The following is an 18,028-nucleotide window of genomic DNA, read 5'->3' on the forward strand; positions in this document are numbered from 1 at the left end:
AATCGCCATTTTCCTCCTCCTAGAAGACAGGAATTAGCACCGCAGTGCTAATCCCAGCAACACACCAATCAAAAGAGCATTGACTCCTTCAACCCTCAAGAGAGTCAATAACTACACATTTCTCTGTAGCTGTTTGAAAGCTTGACAGCAAAGAGCTATTTGGAAACGCTGTGATCTTGCCACCCACAGGTTTCACCATCTCTTGCGTTAACGGGTAGCTAGGTATAGGGTCTTTGAGAATGAAAAAGGCTTAGAGGCTCCTGAAGTCAGCCTTCCTAACAGACACAGAACTTCCATCTGTAAGAAATTAGTTTTTATTATCTTACTGCTCTTGAAACAATGGTGTACAATTAACTGGAGGATCACCCATGTTTTTCTTCTTTGCACATCCTAAACTGGACTGTATGTTTGTATATTACAGATACTATAATAATTATGTAATATCACATAAACATACAGCAAGGGGTGTGTGTGTATATATCTGTGTGTGTAAATCCAATAAAAGTTCTAAATAATGTGACCAATTACACTGTGTTTAAGCTTAGCTTGGCACAAGAACTCATTGCTAACGTTCTCTGGCTCACAAAATAGAGAAGGTCAGATGACACCATTATGGGTAATTGTCCTTTCTGTTCTTAAAGGAATTATCGCACTCTCTAAGTCAAAAAAAAAAAAAAAAAAAATCTACCTTCTACTCCACTTCAACTTTGGAAAGGAAAATCAGTTTACAACAGATATTGATCAACCAGTCCCAAAGCTGACGTGAATCATCACAAGACAGTTTCCAGTGGGAGGGGAGACAGATGGACAGGGGGATGAGAAAAAAGAACAAAGCAAGAAAAAGGAAGGTTAGTTAACACCAAAGCATAGAGAGTACTTGGTAAGAAGGCACTTTTACTACAGCATTAGTCACTGGGTTTTTGAATTACTTAAATTCCCAGTCACAAGTTTGCACAAAATGTTTCTGCAATTACGTGAGTGACTTGGAAGTCTCCAGGACCCTACCAAAACTCTTACCTCTCTCTCTTTGGTCTGAAGTGCTTCCTGCTCTGCCTGTAACTTCTCCTTCAGCACTGGGGCAGAACTGCCATCTGCTGGTACTCTGTGCCTTGCTTCATCCAATTTAGACTGTAGGGTAGAGATCTGAATCAGGTTATTGTACTGTTGCTGTTGCAATGCCTCTTTATCCTGTAAAAAAATTTTTTTTTAATGTTAGAATTAATTTTTGTCAATATACGTACCCACCTAGCCAGAACAATCCTGCCAAAATACTTCATCACCGCTGACAAACCCCAGTATAAGAAGAAAAGTACATAATCCCAATGGCCTATAAAGAAACAGGAATTCAAAACAACTGAATGTTTTTAGTTCACTAAAGTTTTTACCCCTTTATTTTTTCTAACCCATGTTTAACAACTTCTGAAAATTTATCATTCAGTGATATATTATACTTTCTCAATTACACAGCGCTTTATATATCTAATAACCTAAACATCTTGTTCTTGTAGCCATTTCCAAATTTATTACGATACCATATATTTGCCATGCCAAATTTAAGAGGTGGAGACTTAATTTCATTTAAGAGATGAAGAGTTTTGGGTAGATCAAAAGCCTACTACAAAAACATGTTAAGTCAGACTGTGAAGCACCAGCACTAAGTTCCTGTCAGATCTGTGGTCTATCAAGCTACCATAGTTTTATTTATTTATTTAAAAACTTCTCCTTTGGTCCTCTTTCTCAGCTGCTGGGTCAGTCCAAGGAGAAAAGCTTCACTTGGGAAGTTGTCCAAACAGCAGGCCTACATATCTGTACTTAATACAATAAAGGAAGGCTGGGCAAGAAACTTAAGGCAGTAACTGCCTCTGCTGTTCGCAACACTTACTCTGCCCATAGGTCAATACACATACCTTTAACAGAAGGGTTATTTTAGACTCATCATATGATTTGCCAGAAAACTACGCAAAATTTGACCATCTTTTCTCTAATCAAAAAGAACTAAGACCCAGAGTACATGGACAGCATCTTCTGAGCTTAAAATGAAACAAGCATCGATTAAAAAATAAAAAATAAATTACAAAGTTAACACTGTATTGCAGTACCAAAACAGCATACCCAAGAGCAACTATTTAAAACAGTTAAGGTTCACACTAAATAGGCTAACTGATTTCCACCCACTAGCCCCCAGCCAGTCCCCGATGGCTTTCTCGCCAGCTCTGGGGGCAGTCCAGGCACACGCAGCACACAAGAGGAAAGGAAATTATAGGGGAGACAGCCAGTTAGGGTATAAAGCTGTGTCGTTCATGCCTAATATCACTGGCAGGATAAAAACCAAATGTAATAATTATGACAGCATCACCTGCACTTTTTTGGTTAGGAAAGCACCTATCTCAGAAATATTTTTGTTTGTCCTGAAGAGAAAAATGAAAACTCTTCTTGCCATCACAAGAAACCTATGATATTAACCAGCCTCTCAGGTGTCCTGCTGCTGTATATGAAAAGACACACATAACAACGAAACCCAAGCAACAACAGAGTCTTTTTTTGTTCTATATCAACTAAAAATAAGATGTTACCTGCACTATTTTAAAGTTCATCTTGATCACTGACAAAAAAACCTTCAGTAACAATGTGCAAATCCAGATTCCTGCAGAACTGGGCTGCCTTACCTCAGATGTTCCTGCATTTACTAGACAGCAGAGCTGCAAGTGTGCCGTACCTCATGGTATCAGCACAGCTTTGCACACAAGAGTTAAGTTTCTCCTAGCATTCTCCAGTTGCTATGTTCTGAGGTTGCTACAGTGACCCAGCAAAAACAAGTGGCAATCCAGGCAAAAGACAAAGCTTTATGTAATGCACCTGCACTGTAAAACCTTCTTCTGGATGCCCATGCAGATGTAGTCTAATGTGGCATCTTCTTTCACTGATACCAAATACCATAGGATAGCAGACTCCCTCAATGAGCCCCATTTTCAAGACCTCAAGCCAAAGGATGAGCAATCCTTCCAGCACAACCCTAACAAGAAGTGTCAATGTTACATATCAACAAATCGGAACAACTGAAAGAAATTGGACCAGGAAAAAACAAAGACCTGCTCCATGCACATGACAGCAGGATAAATGGATCTGCTAGCTGTTAAGTTTAGTCAGTATTCTTCACAAAAAGATACCATTCCATATTCAAAATTACTCTTTCCAGACCTATTTCTTATTAGGGCTAGCCTCCATTATCTGCAATACCTACATTTTTCCTATGTTGAAATTTGGGGGACAATAAAAATCTGTAATCATCATTCACATCAAGTGTATTTTTGCAGAAAAATTTCGTGACGTGCAATCATTCTTAGAGCTCCATTAGCACTTATTTACTGCACAAAATTGCTTCAACACAAGCTATTACAATGCCTACAGTTAGCAAACTGGATAGTATAACCTTGTTTAAAGCTGATGAATTAGTTTCTTGGAAAAAAAGAAAAAAAAAAAGTCTGAATTTGGCTTATTTAGGATTTTTAAGAAAGACCAATTTCCTGGGACATTCAGACAGCTAAAAGAATATTTTGAAATCGTATGGATAAAGAAAGCCTGTTTAACAGAAAGCTAAGATTTCAAAGACGAGCAACTTGCCAACAGCAGTATCACAGTCTCCATCTACTCCAAGGCAAGAAAGCTAATGGGCACAGCTTTTGTATGTTTGGATAAAATCACAGAATAGCTTAAGCTGGGAAGGGTCTCTAGAGCTCTCTGGTCCCACTTCTGACTCAAACCAGAACCAACTTGGCTCTGTTCAGGGCTTCAGCCAGCTGAATTCTCAACATCTCCAAGTCACAGAGATACCACTGCCACTCTGAGCCCCTTTTTCAACACTTGGCTGCCCCCAATATAACCATTTCCCCCTACCATTTAATTGGTATTTCCCTTGTTGCATCCTTTCACTGTGTACCTCCAAGTCTGACTCCATCTTCTCTATAACGTCATATTATGTGGTTGTAGGCAATAATAAGATCTCCACAAAGCTAAACACACCCTGTTCTCTCAGCCTCCCCTCAAAAATCATTTGCTCCAGCCCCCTGACCATCTTGATGGTCCTTTGCTAGACTTGCTCCAGTATGCCAATGTCTTTCTTGTACATGGGATTCTAAAACCAAGCAGTTTTCCAGATGCAATCTCGCAAGCGCCAAATAAATAGGAATAATAGTACCTAATAAGCTAAGACTGGCTAGTCTATGCCGCATTAGCTGAAGCTGGAACAAAAAAATATTTTGTTCAATATTAAAATGAAAAATAATGGAAGCAAATATTTACAGAATTAGCAATTAAACTAATAAGTTTAGTCTAGATCATGCCATCCTCAAATCTTCAAACTTGACAAACACCCCAACAATACTTAAACAAGGAAAACTGCCAGGAGGAAACTGAAACATTTAATATAAGAAAGTAGAAAAGGTTAGTCAGATGTTTGGTTAAAGACAAATACTTTTGCTAAATGGAATATAATTCTTTACTCTAAGCTGTCATTCAACCTGCAGTAGTAACAAAGCACTAGAAATGTTGGAATATGACAAACAGATCTGGCTCCAAAGGCACATAGCAAGAAGAGCTACCAATTAAGACAATATGATTTTAAACACATTATTTATTGAAGACTCACGATGTTTAATATCCAGTAACGCTATCTTCTCAGGAACTTCCAGAGAAGCAAAAGAGCAGCTCTGATCCATGCAAACATGACAACTGTCAAAAAAGCAGTCTCTATAGTAAGTAGGCTTACAGTTTGTAAAACCAGAGTTTGTTTAAAACTGTGGCTGCAATGCCTGCCATTAATACAACAGTTTAACTCACCAATAGGTGCCAGGGATAGTCTCAAACAACACTTTTAAACAGTCATTGATGACACTGCATAATGCCACTCCCATTTAAATAAGTATTTAAAAATTACTTGTTTTAGTTCGGTTTCCACTTTCTTCATTTTTTGCAGTTGTTGTTCCAAGTAGCATACAGTCTTTGAGACTTCAGTACCACTGTGCTCCAGTTCTTGTACTTGTGCTGCCAGTTTTTCTATCTCTTTATCACGAACTGTAATTTCTTGGTGCTTTTGCTCCTTTTCTAATAACAGCTTATTGTAATCATCCATCTTCTCTTTTATTTCTGCTTGCAAAGACTCTACCTATACAGAAATCACATTATACAGATATTCAGGTAATATAACAAAAACTTCCAATTGGAAGCAAGAGTCATTTCATGGCAAAGCAGGTGGAGTTTTACTATGGACTAAACTATGTTAAAATCCCAGATGAAAGTAAAACTAGATGTGGACAGGAAGGATGAAAAAGTAACTTTCTCAAATCTTGTTTTCCAAATGCAGCAGCTCTTAAATATACATTTGATTACTCTCTTAATATTTGCAGTATTCTAGCAAAGTGCTGGATGAAGGCATACTCTCAAGGCCCAGTGGTTATCAAAAGGGGCCTTGTGGTGGGTGTGTGTGGGGGTTGTTGGGTTTCTTTTTTTGTTTGTTTGTTTAAGATTAAACCCCCCCCAAATTACATGAATTATTACTAATAGCATTAGATGTATTTCTGTAACCTCAGAACCCTCTTCCATTACTTCAAGGAATTCCAGGTTAAAGGAAGATACCAAGAATTGAAAGATAAATATACAATGTAACATATTCAACACCTGCAAATCTGAGAGATTCACAGTAGTCAACATAGAACAGGCACTCTTTTTCCAAAAATAGCTTAAATATGAAGATAACAATTTTGCATTTGAGCTCACTGAGATCCAATCATGCACAGAGCTGCAGGAAAAGTCACTCATTCATCCCAGTAATTAACATGAAGGCAAAGCTAGGAGCTTTGGTGGGTAACAGAGGCAGGAGAGAACCAAGTGTGACAGATTACATCAGAAGTGATAAAGTCATTAAGCACACTGAAAGCAAGATCAAATAGGAAAGCAATGGGAAACCTTCTAAAGGAGAAATGATTTGGTCGATACCAATGAGCAAGGAAGACAAGATTTTACAAAATAAATGCTTTGTTCATCAGTAAGTGTCTGCATTTATGCAAATTCCACTTCAATATTATAAAATAAAAATTCTTTGTATTAATCTTCAAAGTATTGTATAGCTATTACTAAAGCAGAAAAACACCCTCTAGCAAATTACAGAATAGAGTTAATTTAGTCACATTAATAAGCATGGAGGGCATCACAGAGTAGGTAAGAATACCAAAAGTGATTAACATTATATGTGCCTGTAAGCAGTTGAAAATATACATTTCCTTAATTATGTATATATCTTATTCCCTTCTCATCTCATCAGCAATTAAGTAACTGTTAAGCATAACCCAGGCATTACAGCAGAGCTTTTCGGTATAGAAAAATCTTTTAGAAGTCTCATACTTTCTAATGCTATAAAATTTTGGCATCGGAATCCCAGACACTATGACACTTTATATGTGAAAAACGTGTTTTTTAACACCATGTTGCTAGAAAGCTAGTGCTGTAATTCTGTAGCTAAGGAAACACCTTCATAACCTTCACCCTCATGGCATACTCTCAGATGGTAGCTTCCAGTACCAGTCAGCACTCTTTTCAAAAAAATAATCCCACACACTTGAGCCAAGAGAACAGCAGAGAGAACAACTATGAACTTGTTGTAACTCCTACATGCAGAAATTAGAAGTTCAGGTGAACTAAATTGTTTCGGAGTGAGTTAAGCAGTTACCGACATTAAGCTGCATTAAACAACTGTACAAGTACTGTCTAAATCCTGACAATTTATTTTGGTACAGATTGCATGCGTACCTCACCCTACCCACAAATGTCACTTGCTGAGTTAACTTCCTTGTGTGCCTTTCTCCAATTAAGTTTTAATCCTTTCTGAGAGAGGTTGCAAAGTTACAGCGGTTAGTCTTCATTTTTTGAGATCTTCCTCTTCACTAAGCCACAAGGACACTAGTAAATAGTAACTAACTGTCATCCATCTAACATCTTGGATAGAGAACAAGCTGTGGTCTTAACAGTTGGACATATTTTCAATAACCTGACATATATCCTTTATGACTCTGTATGCCCAAGATTTAGGGAAAGACTGCCACCGAGGTATACCTTCTGGGTACAAACAGATTTCAACAAGTCACATGGCCTTCGAAACAAAAATCTTTGCCACAGTCTAACTAACACGTAGGCTATGTGTGTGATGTACTCAGAAAATCTTAATGCCAGGTAATAGCAATCATGCAAATGAGAAGCCAAGACTGATGCAGAATGATATGTAATCACTCTACTTCTTAAGAAGCCTAATGAAGCCCTATCAGAGGTTACAGAAGGCAAGTGACAACCAGGTGCCTTCCAGCATGGAAAATTCACTCTGTCAAAGATTCGGTTGTTCCTACAAGATTTGTTTCTCTAACACTGAGGTACACAATTTCATAAACTGTACATAAATGAATAGATGGAATTAAAATTAAGTAGTATATACACTGAAGTTTTGTTAAGAGCAGGGCCACAAACAAAAGCTGAAGGCTAAGGCACAGTGTTCATCATAATTCCATTATCTCTGTTTCATACTCCAAACCTTAACCTCTCCTTTCATGCCAGAAAGCTCTTTTACAGTAAGTGACTGCCTGTAACGCATCTGAGCAATAAGCCAGGAGAATGAAGCACTTATGTACAGGAAATTAAATTGAAAGCAGTTCCTCACCCCCTGCAAGAATTCTGCCACCCTAAAACACATATCCTTATCTCCAAGTCAAGCTGAAGCAGACCTGACATATCAAAACCAGGAAAAAAGCCAAAGCAGATCTAATTAATGGAAGGGATTGAAAGGAAAAGGAAAGAAGGGTTAAAGAGACATTCATGCTGTTTTCCGTACCTGTAGAATCAATTCATAGTTCTGTATAATGTTCATTGGGGGGGGAGAAAAAAAAAAGTTAATCTTTGAAACCAAGCATCAAACAAATGAACATGTGAAAAAAAGAAGTGATTTATAAAATTCAGTAGGACAAGGCATGCAAACAAAGAACACCTCTTCTTACAACTTGTATAGCTGGAAAAATTAAATATGTTTAGAACCCAGAAGTCATCCCTCAGGTGTGCTCTGTAGAGCAGAGTGTCTGTATTGCTGTCCTCCTCAGCTAACAGGCTGTTGTCCTCCTCCAGACTCATAGGCTGTGAAACTTTACTGTAATGCACATACATCATTTCTTTCCATTTCCATAAGAAATAATGCAAGTACACTCTCACTGCCTAAATGTAGTCCAGCCAGCTGGGGAAAAGTCTGCTCTCTGGCTGACATCGGAGGGGGGGAAGGAAAAAAAAAAAAAGGCAAAAAAAAAAAGCAAAAAAAAAAAAGCACCTCTCAAGAGCCAGTCCCCCAAGATAACACAGGTTTTGGTATTTAATTGTAGTAAACAAACTCCTTTGGGCACTAAGTGTGATTTTACTCACCCTAAACTCTCTGGGCTCTCCTGAAGTCTGTGATTTTGCTGAAAGTTTTAACTGTTCTTCTAGTTTCTGAATTTCCTGCTGAAAATCATCACGTTCGTGTTCCCTTTCTATAGCTTGTTCCTGTAAATCCAGCCACAGATAATGAAAATCTTTTTTTAAGAAACTTTGTATTTCATTAAAATATTGAGTACAAAAAAAATTTGAAGTTTGTTTTTGTGGTGAAGAAACTATGCTCACTTAAAAATAATTAACACCTTTTAGTAGTCCTGAAAGCACAGCTATAATTACAGGGAAAGAAAAAACAAACAAACAAACAACTTTTTGACTCCAATGTACATACAAACTACAATTAGCAATTAATAAAAAGGAAAAAATTGTCCTGTAATACTACAGAAAGGGAATTATAGAACTGCCTTTTTTTTCTTTTACAAGACTAGAATACCAAGGTGTTAATTTCAAGCAAAACAGAAAAGTATCCCATTTTAGGAACCATCTTCCAAGTCTCAGTCAAACTAGGAGTATTTATCACCTCCAAAACCATGGAAATGTGGCACCAAGCTTGCTTACATCCATGAATTGCCGCTGGTTTTTAAGCTGTTTTTCAAGAACTTGAATTTGCTGTTTTAATTCAGCAACTTCCAATAACTGTGTAGCCAGGTCTTGATTACTATGCAGCTGCTCTTCCAGTTCCACCTCCAAAACTTTCATTTGAGAGCGTAAGTTGGAATGGTCCTTTTCTGCCTGACATTGAAGCTCTAATTTCTCCTTTGCTAAAAATTCTACTTCCTTGAGTAGACCTGAACAAGAACACAAAAATAACAACAGAGTTTTTAGTGCAGGGTACAAAAATCAAATTGAGTTTAAGATGAGATTAAATTCAAGTATTTTAGACAGCATCAAAATGAAAGAAAAATCTCCTGAGATGGTCTGTAAGAGACAAAAGGAAGTGTGATTCTTGACTGCCCATTGTGTCTCTGAAAGCCATGTCTATTAAGACTACCATATGATGTAGTAAAGGAGGACATAGGCATCTGTTCTCAATCCCAAAGTAAATCCTGGTTGGAAGTATTCTGGGGACATAGAAATCTTTCACCTTCACCCCCGGAGACCTCACAATTCCAGGGAGCCCCACCTCACCTGACCAGGTGTCCTTCAAATTCCCTCCTTAGGTCCTTGCCCTGTCAACCCGAGTTCCACACTCCTCCTGTCCCAGAGGCTCTTTCCAAACCACACCAGATCCTCAATCCTCCAAATTCACTCCATCCCAGATCTGCTCCATCCCTGAGTTTAAGCCCCATACCCCACTTTTCACCTAGTCTCTCATACCCAGCCTTCCAACTGCCCCATCCTTCACTACTCTATCCTAAATCCTTGCCACCACTTTCACCCCAACTTCCCACTCTACTTCAAATCTCTTCCCAATCAGGCCATCCAATACCAAATTCTCAATTCCTCCAAACTGTCATGCCAAGATTCTCCTTAGATCTCCAATATCCAATCTCAGGTCAGCCTCTCAATTACTCCTCTGCCTCATGCCATGCTGGACGCTGCTGCTGATGCCTACACTGTTGCTTTAGCACCCAGTCCATTTTTTGGAACCAGGGCCACCAGTGCCCAGTCTTACCCTGAAGCTAGCTGCTATGAGACAGCAAAGTTAATCTTTTTCTCCGAACCTGAGAAGGGATTAAAACCCAGAGAAAAATCACGCTTACAGTTCTGAGGCTACAAAGAGAAGAAACACCTGAAAAAAAAGATGGCACATATTTGCCCGATGTACAGACTGCAAAAGAAATACCACAACTATGAAAATGTACATAGCTCAAGATTATTTAAGTTATGAAGAGCTAATTTATACCTACAAACTGCATTTTCAATCAGTTGGATGCACTGAATACACTGTTTAGGACACCCAAACTGAGACTCTACTGTGAATGCACTTGCAGCAAAACTATTTTAATGTGAATATAGCTAAAAAGTAACATGAACACAAAAATAGAAGTCTGGCTATTTAGTATTTAAAGCAAGGTCCCACAAGAGCTCATTATTTTACTTTTCAAATGTCCCATTATTCATCTGAATTGTTTTCAGTCAGAGAGAAAAAGGTAAATCTATGATTCCAACAAGGACCTTAACTGGTCGTCCAGCCCAGTTCCCAGAATGGGACAACTCTCTTTTCCAAGCATGATCAACTCAATCCACATGATTTCTGACCTAACATTTTAAGTTGCTGTAACAAACGTTTGAAAACAAACGTGATACCACAGCCTCCTTACAACATCTTTTCTAGTGCTTCACTGTCCACAGGTATTTAATTAAAGTTCCAGACACTTTAAAATAAGCCAAGAAACATGAGCATTTCTATGTTCATACTTAAGAGGATAGGTGTCACAAGGTTAGAATGATACAATAGCATTTACATTAAACATTGGGGAAAATGTCACTGCAGTAAGGTAATGGAAAAGAGTGTGCAGGGACTGTGAAGTCTCTGTCTCTGGAAATTAAAGAGGCTGGACAAAGAAACATGTAAAGTAGATTCTGTTTTGGGACAAAAATAGGAGCTCTCAAGGTCCACAGCAACCCTGTGATTCCATGGTTTAGTCACCTTGGTCTCCTACTGTAGCAACTATACTTTCTCTGCATTAAGACAATATTAAAATATGCAAGATAAAACTAAGAGGTTAACTGAGCAAAAGAAAACTTAGTAGACATGGAACTATATAAGATTCTTTAATCATTTGTCAGATTTGCTAAGCACCCATGGCAGCTTTTGAAACCAAATGAAATGGACACAAAATTGTTATCACTCACTTGAATTCTTCGAGATGCACAGCATACATTGCCAATGTGAGAGCATGACATACACCAGCTGAAGGAAAAAAATTCTGTTTTGCAGTCACTCTAGACAATGTGTTAAGAGCCCTGCCCTCCCTTACACACAGGTACACTGGCACCAGACTTCTGCCATTTTAAGTTTACTATTGGCCGATAAAAACAAATCACAGGATTAATAAAGGACTTTGAGGAACTGTTGGAGATATACACATGGACTACATATCTCAAAAAACTCTAGTCCTGGCAAGTACTTTCTGCCTTTGAGTGATAATTCACAACTACATTCCAACTACATTTCACTCCAAGCAGTAATTTTGCAAACTCACAATTACCAAGAGCAGTATCTTAGATGCCTACCTAATAACAACTGTGCAATCACTGTGCCACGCTCCCTACTTTTTCTAACACAGTGCTAAATAATCATGTAAACTAAGCTTCAAGTTTCCCAATCAAATTTTCATTGAGTTGTGGGTGTAACTCAGGCTCTGGCAGAATGCATACAGGTGAATGACGAGCCTCCCCCAAAGCAATTTCTCTCACAACCCACTTGGAGCTGTAACAGCCTCCTGCCATCATGAGATGCAACACAGCAAGTTATCCAACGCTGAAACACACAGTCCAGAAAAAAGCCTACGAGTCTGAATCCCATTAGGAGACTGAATCCCAGCTATAGCTGCATAACAGAGAATATCTTTTACCAAGCGCGGTGTTTTGCCAGGCAGGAGATGGGAATAAAATAGGACCTATTGTATTTGCTTATACAAGGTGCATAGAGGAGGGCAAGGTATAGTGTGTACAGATATACATGCACACACAGGAAGGGCACATATGTAGACTGATTCCCTGAGAAAAGAACTGACGCTTTTGTGAAAACAAGCACAGGAATTTTTCCTTCTGTATCCTAAACATGATCATTAACGAGTTGATGGCTTCTTTTTAGCTTCAAAAGGAACACTGTTGCTTTCTGAGGAACAAAATACTGATTAGATAAAACTGAAATGAACAGTCATGGTCACCTCCTCAGACAGAAATGCAAGTGAATGGAAAAAAGTAATTAAGCTAACAGATTTTACGTGGAATTGAAAATGTTTCAATAGAAAGCAGGTATGAAATCTTGGCAATCTCAGTAAGTGTAATATGTTTGAGCAATTTTTTTAATATTTTTTTAAGCGCACATTCCCCAAGTGTATAAATATAATTTCAAGCAACATGAATAGGTCATCAAATCACAGATTTGTTTCTTTGTAGGGACAAACCTGCTATGTATTAATGCTAATTCAAATCATGCAATTCCACTTCGGTAATGCCCCAGCACACTCCTCCCCACTCCCAAGATCGTCATTAGCAAATGCCAAGCTCCATTCTAGGTGCATTTTATTAGCAAGGCCATTCTACTCATATTAGTACTCCACATCAAAAAAGGGAGGAGGCATCAGCTTTTCAAGTAATAAGCCATGTCAATCAACTCCAAATAATATGATTTTTATTTATCATATTTTCCACACACTACAAACAATTCCAAACCAGAGGAAGAGTACTGCAGGCTGGGGTGGGGGAAAGGGGGTGAATTTTAGGGTTCAGCACTTGCAGCAAATGCAGCTGTTCAAGTTCTAATGAGCTGCTGGCAAGAGCTGGACTGTAGCAACCGGGAGAATATCAATCCCCAAATACACTCTAACCAGCTACGTTAAACTTTCCCTCTCATTGAGCAGGCAGCAGCAAATTTCAGGACAGTGAGATGGTTACCAAAAATATCTTAAATAAACATAGTGTTTGAAGGAGGTCTGAATGGACAGGAGGAATAAAGATATATTAATGGGCAAGACAGCCCCGGGCAGCTTTTTAACTCTAACTGGAATTTACCTAGATAATTCTTTTTTATTCACCCGAGGGACTTGGTTTACCCAACTCACACCCTTTGAGGGAAAAGAAAAAGTCTAAAAACAAGAGACAGTGCACGTGCAAGAGAACACATCTACGAATATATATGCGTGTATAAATAAAATTAATCTAAAAACGTGCTAAGAGTATTATATTTTGAGTAGACCACAAAACAATCATGGCAGCTATGAATTTATCAGATCTAAATGTTTGCTACTCAGGAGTTAAGTACGCACACTTTAGTTTGGGGGCGGGGGGGGGGGGGGGGGGGGAAGGCGTGCCTCTCTCAATTTGGCACCTACAAATTTTACTTCAGCGTTAGACTTCCAAAGTCAGTGTAAAACTCTATGGATCCTTCTTGCTTGTTTTTGGTTTCATCTTTCTTCTATAACTAGCCTTCCTTACCATTCTGCTCTCCCCTTCTTTTTTCTGATCTACCTATCCATTCAACTACACTTCTCCAGTCTCCCTTAGACTTCCTTCAGTTCTTGCTGTATTTTTTTTAGCTCTCCATTTTACATCACGTCAAATATTTTTCTTTTTTTCCCCCCCTTTAATCATTTTAACAGCCCACTGTGTATCCTTAGAAGCTCACAGCAAGCTTACGACCCACTCCATCCCCTCAAAAGAAAAATGAAGCTGGCAAACACAAAGATAATGGCACAATGTATTTTAAGCCTACCAGCAGTAAACCATTTTTTTTTCTTTAAATATTGATCAGTGAATTGAATATTCTTAGTTTTAGTTGATTTCTGATGCATCACAGAAGTTGAAACTTTTTTTTGCCAAGATATTCATAATCCCAGTACTTTCTTGGGCTTATTTATGAAGTACTATTCCTCTTTGTAAAATAAAATCAAAACTATCAATTCATTTACTCAGTGTTACAGCAACACAAACCAGAAGAAACCCACACTCATCATTACAAACCTGAACCTTCTTTTTGTGCTACATTAGCAATAGGTGTTCCTAGAAATCAAAACACAAAGACACATACAAGACAAGAATAGGACATTGTGATCCATTCCATCTTCTAAATCACTAAAAAATCACATGTAATACAGACAGTGCCTACCTTTTATTTGGCAAAAATGCACTCCATCTTTATTATGACACAAAGCTCCTGATGACATATGTTGATTCATGTCTGTAACTGGACTAAAGCTACTATAGAAGTGGGTTTACGTTATAACCATGCAAGTTTGTTGCAACATTCTTAGCTAGTCACTTATGCATTTTCTGAGACAATCAATATTCTCTTTTTGCAATTTTCCCCAGACAAAGATGGAATAATTAATGCCTCAACCCCCCATTTTAGTTCCTGCCAGGGGATTCAAAGCAGGATTCAGTCCAGTGCAACTCACTAGCACAGACTTACAGACTCTGTAATCTGTCATACGCTTCCATGACACAGACATACTTGTGTTCAACAATATCATAGAATTATTTTGCATTTCCTGTGGGACATATTACTCGAGGCCATACTCACTGTTGTAAAGCAAGCACAACATGCGTTTAGTTTCAGTTACAGCCCCTAAATCTGTTTATGTTCTGCTGTCTTTCCCCTGAGGAACAGAGGTCTTCCCCCACTTCTTCTTCTGCTCACTAACGCAAACAAGCGTAGACTCTGTAAACGAGGACAATCTGCAGGAGACCACTATTCAATTTCCTTTTAAAGTAATAGTAAGATAGTAAGATGTCATATGAGAGGTCAGAGATGGACACAACTTTTAATATTAATATATGTACTATACTTTTTAGTAGGGCCTGTAGCAACAGGACAAGGGGTAATGGTTTTAAACTAAAAGAGCATAGATTCAGACTACACATAAGGAAGAAATTTTTTACAAAGAGGGTGGTGAAACACTGGAACAGATTGCCCAGAGAGGTGGTAGATGCCCCATCCCTGGAAACATTCAAGGTCAGGTTGGATGGTGCTCTGAGCAACCTGATCTAGTTGCTGGTTAAAGGGCTGGAAGGCATGTCCTATGAGGAGTGGCTGAGGAATCTGGGTTTGTCTAGTTTGGAGAAAAGGAGGCTGAGGGGCAACCTCATTGCTCTCTACAGCTTCCTGAGCAGGGGACGTAGACAGGGAGGTGCTGATCTCTTCTCCTTGGGATCCAGTCATAGGACACATGGGAATGGTTCAAAGCTGTGCCATGGAAGGTTTAGACTGGACATTAGGAAACATTTCTTTACCAAGAGGGTGGTCAAAACACTGGAACGGGCTTCCTAGAGAGGTGGTCAATGCCCCAAGCCTGTCTGTGTTTGAGAGGCCTTTGGACAATGCCCTTAACATGCTTTAACTTTCAGTCAGCCCTGAAGTGGTCAGGCAGTTGGACTAGAGGATAGTTGTAGATCCCTTCCAACTGAAAGATTTTATTCTATTCTAGTTGAAGATGTCCCTGCTCATTGCAGGACAGTTGGACTAGATGACCTTTAAAGACCTTTCCTTCCAACCCAAACCATTCTATGATTCTATGTATGAGTATTTTGATTGCACTATATTTGAAAGGTCGAGTGCAGAACCAAAAGGAAGAACACAGATGGATGGCAGCCCACAAGAGCAGGACAATGGTAGAATCAAGAGTCAAAAGAGAGGTGAAGAGCAGCAAGGTAAAGAGAAGAAGAGAAAATGAGGTGGGGAAAGGCAAGAGGCAGACAAGACTTGCAGAGGAATACAGTAGGGCTGAAAGCCAGGCAGGAATCTACAACAGAGATTCCCAAGAAACAGACAGATAATTGCAACATACAGACTGTGTCCAGTCAAACACACCCCCTCCTATACAATTTGGGTCGATACCCTGAAACCTAGAGTCTTTACATTCCTCTACTACTGACAATGAACAAATTCACTAGAAAACCGCTTCTTGCTGTCTTTATTTCTGACCTAAGCATGCACTATGTACAACTATCTGTTATGTAGTCTGCTCAGGCAGTAAAGATCTATGCAACATAGCTGAGGGTAGTGTAATGTTGGCATTAGCAAAAATGAAAGGCAGTGATCCCAAATGATACATTTCTACTAGAAAATGATACAGAGAAATTCACTTATAAAAGTATTAGAATGACATTAAGACTGCAAATTCAAGAAGGCAAAACTATATAATGCTATTTAAATGATTCATAGATTCATCATTAAGAACAAGCATAAGCTAGTCTTGAGTTCCTATGTAGTACAACTCACGTAACAACTCCAAATCTTCCGTGAATCAAAAAAAGTATCTTACATGTAAGCCAGCTATATTCCATTGAGATTCTTCAGGGTCTTTATTAAATCACTGCTATCACTGTTAAAATGCATGCTCTTTCATTTGCAGTGTGAGTTATCACAGTACCAACTTCCATTCATTGAATGTTACTAGACTCCATCCAGAATGTTGAATAGTTTCCCTTTATCCTACTCCCCTTCCCTACACAAGCTCCCTGTAGTTAGCTTACATCATATCACATACTTTGTAGGGCTGAGGGAGTGATGGAGTAGGGGAAGGAGTTATGTAGACTGCTTATTTGCACGTAATTATCTGAGTTTGATTTGGTATTTCAGTGGCTGTCTTTGGCTTGCAGTGAGTCACCCTTTATATGAAAGTTTAAGATACTTGCCTCACCTTATCCTCTCCCTCATTCAGCTTTTTCAACCCAGGTACTTTCATTTGAAAACCTAAACAGACTTTGAGCTTGATCATAAAAATCTTTCCACAGTCACCCTTACTGATCACGTGTGTATGTTTTGACAGGATACGGCTGGAGAGCAGGGGAAAAGCTTATGTATGAAACTAAGCACACATCATCGCCACAACTTCTTCATATTTCAATAATTCAAATAATCTTCCAGGAGTATTTTATATCTTCATTATAAAATACTCCTGGAACATTAATATCTTCATTATTAAGCTATCTTCTTAGCCCTGGAAGCAGTCAAATGCCTTGAAGGTCCAACTCTTCTCTCTGACTGCAGTGTCAAATAACTAGCATTTCAGTTACTAACTAGGTGCTAATTATCTGTTGCAACTCACTACCTGTAGTTAATACATGCCTCTTACTTTCTCAGACACTTCCCATTTCTAACTAAGCATAAGACTACAGCAGTACTCTTCAGTAACAGTACTATCTTCGCATAAGCAAAGAACCAGCTGCTTTATTTTATTTTCTGCTTTTACAGGAAGACCCTGCTAATCTCTGTGCCAGACTGAGCTGCTATCTAGGTCATCAAACCAAAGAATGAAACACATTGCAGTGTGCCCTGACTGCAGACAAATTCATTTTCCACTAATAGTGTCGTACACACTCCTCACCAAGAATTGCTTGCTCCTGGGTTAGCTCCTGGAAGCGTTCGCGCATATTTTCCAGCTCCACAACAAGGCGACGCTCAGATTCCTCTTTCATATTCAAGGCCTCTTCCAAAGCAGCTTTTTCTGCAACATAGCCTTCAATAATGCCTAAAATCCCAAGTCAGAATGCAAATAAAGCAGTAGACAAATTCATCTATTGGAAAAAAGCAGCTTGAAAACATGAATGAACAACTTTATGCAAACAATGGAAGGTGACACAGAAAGGAAGATGTACAAGATGACTTAAATTTACACTGTAGCTAGGCTTTTTGAAGTATCTTAAAGAATAAAATGTACCAGTTAATGTATTCTAACAGATTTTATGAGGCTGACATGTCACAAAATGTATCCAAACACGTGGAATGTATATGGGGATTCTTAAGCCTTGATGGCCTGGGATCACCTCACCACATAGGACAGCCTGACATATCCTCTGCTGGGGGCTGAAGTTCAAAGAAACAAAATCTTCAAAAAGTAGGATCAAGTGTTAGTGTCAGAGCCCAAGAAATCCAGAAAGGAAGGAAACAGGATTTTGGAAA

General features: G+C 38.7%; 1 protein-coding gene across 4 annotated transcripts in view; it reads right to left on the reverse strand.

Moving 5' to 3' along the window:
- PCNT (pericentrin) overlaps window positions 1-18,028 on the reverse strand; it is a 103,609-nt gene that overhangs the window by 38,489 nt on the left and 47,092 nt on the right. For 2 of the 4 annotated variants that reach the window (XM_087732095.1, XM_087732094.1), the window contains exons 28-32: window positions 17,454-17,597; window positions 9,013-9,242; window positions 8,446-8,565; window positions 4,934-5,161; window positions 1,018-1,188 (exon numbers count right to left, since the gene is read on the reverse strand). In XM_087732095.1, the coding sequence (XP_087588221.1) occupies window positions 1,018-1,188; window positions 4,934-5,161; window positions 8,446-8,565; window positions 9,013-9,242; window positions 17,454-17,597 (893 nt within the window). Of the gene's footprint in view, window positions 1-1,017; window positions 1,189-4,933; window positions 5,162-7,870; window positions 7,892-8,445; window positions 8,566-9,012; window positions 9,243-14,088; window positions 14,128-17,453; window positions 17,598-18,028 lie in introns of all 4 variants that reach the window. The other 2 variants (XM_087732092.1, XM_087732093.1) reach the window with 2 other exon arrangements.

Source organism: Nipponia nippon, unplaced genomic scaffold (assembly GCF_047370975.1).
Source record: "Nipponia nippon isolate SJK-2023a ecotype South Korea unplaced genomic scaffold, ASM4737097v1 scaffold_5, whole genome shotgun sequence".
Lineage (NCBI taxonomy): Eukaryota > Metazoa > Chordata > Aves > Pelecaniformes > Threskiornithidae > Nipponia > Nipponia nippon.